Source organism: Olea europaea, chromosome 14 (genome assembly GCF_002742605.1).
Source record: "Olea europaea var. sylvestris chromosome 14, O_europaea_v1, whole genome shotgun sequence".
NCBI lineage: Eukaryota > Viridiplantae > Streptophyta > Magnoliopsida > Lamiales > Oleaceae > Olea > Olea europaea.
Genome location: NC_036250.1, coordinates 3,687,743 through 3,693,889, shown reverse-complemented (window position 1 = coordinate 3,693,889; position 6,147 = coordinate 3,687,743). Strand labels below are relative to the sequence as shown.

Below are 6,147 nucleotides of genomic sequence, written 5' to 3'. Positions count from 1 at the left end.
TGGTTTCTGCGGTGCTCGGAAGCTATTGGTTTTACCGTTGTATTCTGGGAAACAGGCGCTCGTTTTAAACCTCAAGCACGGACGGTGAGGGGGTGAATCTGTTTTAAGGAAACTATGTGTAACACAGGCTTCGGGTTAAAATTCTATGTTTTAGTTGTTTAATTCATGCAATTTTTCGTATTAAATTTACAGTTCATGCTTCATAAATTTATGATATATTGTTCGTATGCTTCATGAATTTTAAATTCTATTGGAACAAAAGTTATTTGTTGGAAATAAAACTTTCAATGATCTGGTGAAAATTCGATATACGGTTGTTTGAATTTTGTTGATTTGCATAGTTGTAAAATTGAAAGATTTTGTCAAAAAGACCTACACTGTCTAAGAAGAGCTTAGGATTTAAGCGGTCCGATTATGAGTCCCCTCCTCATCTGGGAGTCTTTTAATTGCGCATTATTCAAATTGACGAAACAAAAGACAACATTTCCTGATTTTATCCACATACACTGAATTTCCTATACTTACTGCGGTAGTCGTCCTATGTGACATTCTGCATGGTGGTTTGTCATTTGGTACATTAATGTAGTAGTTTTTTATTACCTCAAACATCAAATCACTAATCGTCACATATATACCAATTAGGATGACTAAGATAGAAAGTGACTGTAAATAATATTATTCATTATTTAAATACTTTAATATGGAACCTCAACAAAATCTAGAATTTATGAAACTCAACTTATTTATTTATGGAATGTTAATCATCGAAAACATAAGAGAGAAAAAAAAAACCGCATTATAGTTGGGATAAATATTTTGAGAATCCTTGAAAAAAATATCAACTTACCAAAATCGGAGATTATATTCGTCGCAAGTTTTTTATTCAATTGTTAATTCGTTTGTCTTTAATTACTGTTGAATCCAATTAGAATCATTTACGCCTATATAAACAGAGCGAACGACTTTCACGTTTCTTCACTTTCTTGGATACAGAAATATTCTTAGAGACTAAAAAATCGTTCATGGTGATGATCACGGCTTATCATGGATAACAAAAATTATCCTCTTTCTATAATTAATAATCATACGTCTGTGATCAATAAGTCCAATATTAAAATCTCCCGCGAAGTCAAGGAGGAGGCTTAATTAATCTCTACTTCAATCCTAATTAAAATCTTTAGCAAGAAGAGAGACAAAATACTTGTTCCATATTCTAGAGGAGTGTGTTGAAAGTGGCTTTTAATGGTATGGTGGTGGTGGATTAGGTTGTGGATGATGGTGCTATAAGCTGGTGGAGGATAATAATATTTTGGCAGAATATTTGGGAGGCTTGGTAGGTTAGTGGTATAGATTCTCCATGGTCAGCGAGAGAATCTTATAAAGTTTTTAAAAATTTTCTAGTTAGGCTTTCTAGATTGAGAGTTTATTGTTATTTTGGTTAAAATGGATTTTAAAAGTGAGAATCTTTGATATTCAAGATAATGGGGATTTGCAGAATTAACTAGTAATTAAAATCCATCTCATATTTTTCTCCTTGCATGACTTTAGCTTGTACGGGATAATATAACATCAAATGCTACAACATTTTTCATTGGAAGAAAAAATACCATTAACCAGAAACATCAGTTGGTTAGATCCTGCTAAGTTCCTCAGCCCACCTTCAAAATATTTAGTTAAATTCTGTAAATAACTCATCTTCAAATAGCTCATATCTGCACCTCTCTGCTCAGAATTTGACTTGCTAGTTCCTCACAGAATACAAAAGGGAAGCATATGTCTATGTTACAAATGTTCCCTAGCTATCTGGACACATAATTTGGCAAATTTATTATAAATTTCAACATTTGAGAAGGGGGGATTTAGAATGGTCCATTTGAAAGCTTGGTCTTCCTAGGGTAAACTCAAGATTCAGTAACATATCAGAAGAAGGCAAGGAGCTATTACAGCTATCTAAGTTCTCATTCTTTGCAGATGTGTTGCGGTTTGCCTCGAGTCCGTCAACCTGTTGATTAATATGAAAACACATTGTTAATTTACATGTTAAATGAGATCCTATTGTAATAGCTTATACTCTTGGACAAGATGGTTTAACCAAGAAAAAAGTACGGTATGCACCAAGATGCTTGGTCGAACACTTGCATAGACATAGATCAATTACGTAAACAAAAAAAAAAAAAAAAAAAAAAGAAGATAACTCTGAATGAAATAGATCGAAAATTATATGGGCATTTGGACGTGATTTACTAATTTATTTATTTTTTAGAAGACTCCCCTTGTACTCATGTAAGGGATTTGATATTGATCCCTACCTTATAAGTTGACCGAACAAATTACAACAAATCTAAAGGGTAATATGCCAGTACTATATTTTGATGCATTGAAAGCACATAAAGCATAACAAGTAAAAAACTTATCCTTTAAATTCGTATCAATAGAATGCTTTAACAAGACAATATATAAGCAAAAATTCTAAATTCAAGTTTCATCATCGTCTCTATTGATGAAAATTATATCCACATCCATGTATCTATACCAAACACTTTTCTATTGTAGACATTACTGCTTCTTTAGATCGCCATGGTTTAGGCATATATGCAAAGTATATTCTTCTAGCTTATGCTTATACTATTATTTTCTCCATTATTAATAAAACATGTCACATATCATGATTTAAAAAAAATAATAATAAATAAATAAATCTTCTAAGTTTAACAAATATTGTTGGTTTAAAATAAGAAACTTTTAGCTATTGGTAGTTTTCGATGTTTCTGTTCTCGATGGTATAATCCTTAGCCGTCCACGAATGAAGTCAACAGAACCAGCCAACGTCTACTGATATTCGATAGGATAGGGACCCCTACATTACACCAAATGGCACCCTAATCAAGCATTGTTGAGATTTGAGCCTACTATTTGACTTTTTTAAGGGCCTTCAGATTATTATCTTCAAACAGACTGTTAATTAGACATTTTAAAATTAAGAATTATATACTACACATCTTTTGACTTTTTTGTTTTCCAATAAATGAATATTAGTTTTCATTTTTTTTAGCATTATATGTGAAATGTTTAGGATTTCAGACGGTACTATTCAATATAAAGAATTTTTTTTTATCATTTTCTTCTATTTCTATTTGGAACGAATTAATAAACATATTGATACATAAAAGGGCAAATCCCTTTGTACGTTGGTAGCGCTTGTATGGTTGCCTTTCTTTTTATCTTATTCCGCCAAGTCTCGGTGAAAAGAAGCCACCTCCTATTTCCCATGTACATATTTTCCCTGTACACTAAGCATGCCTCACATAAAAAATGAATACGTCATCTATAATAATGTGAAATGAATTTATCAAATTTTTCCTCAAGACTTTTTCCAATTTGTGATGATGGAAGATGGAGTGCATGCACAGTTTGACAAATAGAGACATGAAGCTGCAGAAAATGCACTCACTTCTCAGCACTTTTGATAATATCAGCCTTTTCACGAGATAGGCCTTCAACTTCTATCCCATTCGACCACTGTTTCAGTCCCATATCTGTCTGTACTTCGCCTGCATTTGTAATCATCAAATCAAATGAATTTACTTTTTTCAAGGAGTTAATTACCGAACAGAAACGAAGAAAATAATGGAAAATGGGTCCTTGAAATTAACATATACCTGTTCCTTTACCAGTGCTCTTCACTGTTCTATACATCTGCATGGAAGCACCCATAAGAAAAGACTGTTAAACAAAAGTCCAAGATTATCCCTATAAATGATGCCACTTTGTCCTAACCCCACTGTACTACTCAACTCCCCACTTCACTCAAGATAAAGGAATTTTCACTTATTATCATATGATTATTTTACACCTCAAAATAAGTAGCCAATCAGAATACGAATGAAAGAATTTTTACTCAGTGATACTATCTGAAAAATGAATTGAAAAACAAGTGATTAAATTGTGCATATACTTTTAGAAAGATATTATGGAACAGAATAAACCCACCTGCAAGTGACTCTTCACATGAGCTAGGGTTAGATCCTTCACATTCATCAACTCAAGTACTGATTTTGGTGTTGCTCCTGTAACATTCGCAGAAGAACAAAATACCCATTTCCCCATAATAACTTTCTTATCCATTAAAGCGTTAAAAGCAAAATATGTAAAATGTAAATATTGTACAGGATATAAGTGAAAATACTTGAAATTAAGCTCATATTATTTAGACATACTTTCATGGCCGCCAAGGAGCTGAACTGCGTGAACGAAATGAGCGTGAAGAGTTGAAGTCCATCTCATTCTAGGAGCTCTGACACTTCTTCTAACTCCATTAATCATTCTCGAACTTCTTTTAAACTCCCTCATCCCATATAAATGAGTCTGAAAATGTTGAAATTGCCTTGGTATATGAACCGGAACAGGATTCAACCCTGCCGTTTCAAATCCAAAACTCAATCTGGGTTCAACAGATGGATGACTAAAATTCTTTTCTGGGTGAAAGATACCATTGTCATGCGTCAAATCACTTCCACTGCTGGCTGAATCAATAGTAGAGCTCCGCTTAGTATTGAAGCCAGGCTTTTTTATCAGACCAGGATCATTCTTGGATCCACAGTTAGATATTGATGGAGGACTGATCTGCAAAGAAAGATCAGGCATGGTGGAATCTGTGCTTCTCATTTGGTTTGTGCTAAACAACATTATGTAAGGATACACAAAGATTAGTGTAAATCAAATTAAGAACACTAAAAATTAGAGTAGGAACTGAGACAAATCGATAAAGTTGAAGCTATTAAATGAGAGAAATGGAGGAGAGCAAAAAGTAGAGGAATAAGCTGTGATTATCAAATCATGACTACTTTATTATATGCATTGTTTTTTCTAGCATATCTAGAGAAAGATACCTATCTAGTAGAATAGGTCTAGGGTTTGAATAGAGAACTGAAAGTAGTTGAACAGAGACTCGAAGGGAGTTGCAGAAGCTACCAAAACTAGTCAGATTCATAAAACACGGAGGAAAAAAGCAGTGAGTAGACAGAATTTTTGGGGATGAAGCTATCAAGAAAAGTGAGTTAAAAGTGGAAGATATGTATTTAAGGATACAGAAGAAGCATCACAGACTTTTTATTCAGTACTGAGAGAGAGAGAGAGAGAGAGAGAGAGAGAGAGAGAGAGAGTAATGGAGGAATTGATTGTGTTTCCCAGAAAACAAAAGGAGTACTGTTTACACAAAGAATATTGGAAAGAGGAACTGAGTTCCTCTCTACGTCGATGAATCATTATCTCTTAAAATTCCATAGTCCTTTTATTTTATCAGATTTTTTTATCATGGAAAAGGATTTGAGTGGCAGGCCAAAATATCCCCTACTTCAAAGTTTCCTTTATTAAACTCTTCCATGGACACTCCATTATTTCATATTCATTTGACACATGGCTACAAGCATTAATAATGTACTGTACCTTTCAATGCCATATTTGATACTTAGCCTCTGGTTTCGTTTCATTTCATTTTGTTAAAATTTTACTTTTAAATAAACGACTAATAAGTAGATAGTATTCATAGATCTTATGAAATAATTAAAATTGATATTTGATTTTGAAAAATATAATTTTAGGAGAAGAAAATAAAACCCAAAAAAAAAAAAAATTTAGTCATATTCGATTTTCATTCTTTTCAAACTCTTTTTCTACAAAATCATTTTCAACTATACATTTACACAATCAAATATTCTACACGTAAATCCAAATTTTTTTCCCTTCCTTTTAATCACACATTTTCCTTAAACACGGTTCAAAACTCTTCTTCTTCTTCTTCGTCTTCATTTTTTTTTTTTTAATAATGGACACCAAATAGGACCTAAATTAGACTCATAGAATATGAGTTAATTTATTTTTTTATTTTTTAAAAATTGTCTAGCACTAAAAGGTATACTTTACAAAACAATTCATAGAATTAGACAACTAAAATGAGGAAATTAAGCTCCTATCTGTTTCTCATTCTTTTCTCATTAAAATGAAAAATATGATCGTTATCCATCACATCAAGCCACCAAATTTGAATTTCTATCTGTTATGTGGGATCCATAACGGCTATATTTTTCATTCTCATTTTTATAAAAATGAAAAAAAAAAATCAAAATTATGTAAATAATTAGGTCTTAA

At 32.4% G+C, this 6,147-nt stretch overlaps 1 protein-coding gene across 2 annotated transcripts; it reads right to left on the bottom strand.

Annotated features, from left to right (window-relative positions):
* Nucleotides 1–2,189: 2,189 nt before the first annotated feature.
* LOC111408821 (probable transcription factor KAN4) lies at nucleotides 2,190–5,335 on the bottom strand. Of its 2 annotated transcripts, XM_023038596.1 has the most exons (5): nucleotides 4,491–5,334; nucleotides 4,218–4,415; nucleotides 3,991–4,067; nucleotides 3,660–3,696; nucleotides 2,190–3,551 (listed from the first exon to the last, which is right to left on the bottom strand). In XM_023038596.1, the coding sequence occupies exons 1-5, from the start codon at nucleotides 4,684–4,686 to the stop codon at nucleotides 3,448–3,450; spliced, it is 612 nt and encodes a 203-aa protein (XP_022894364.1). In that variant the 5' UTR covers nucleotides 4,687–5,334; the 3' UTR covers nucleotides 2,190–3,447. The 2 variants fall into 2 exon arrangements, with proteins under 2 accessions (XP_022894364.1, XP_022894363.1); XM_023038595.1 differs by having other exon boundaries at nucleotides 4,218–5,335.
* Nucleotides 5,336–6,147: the final 812 nt, after the last annotated feature.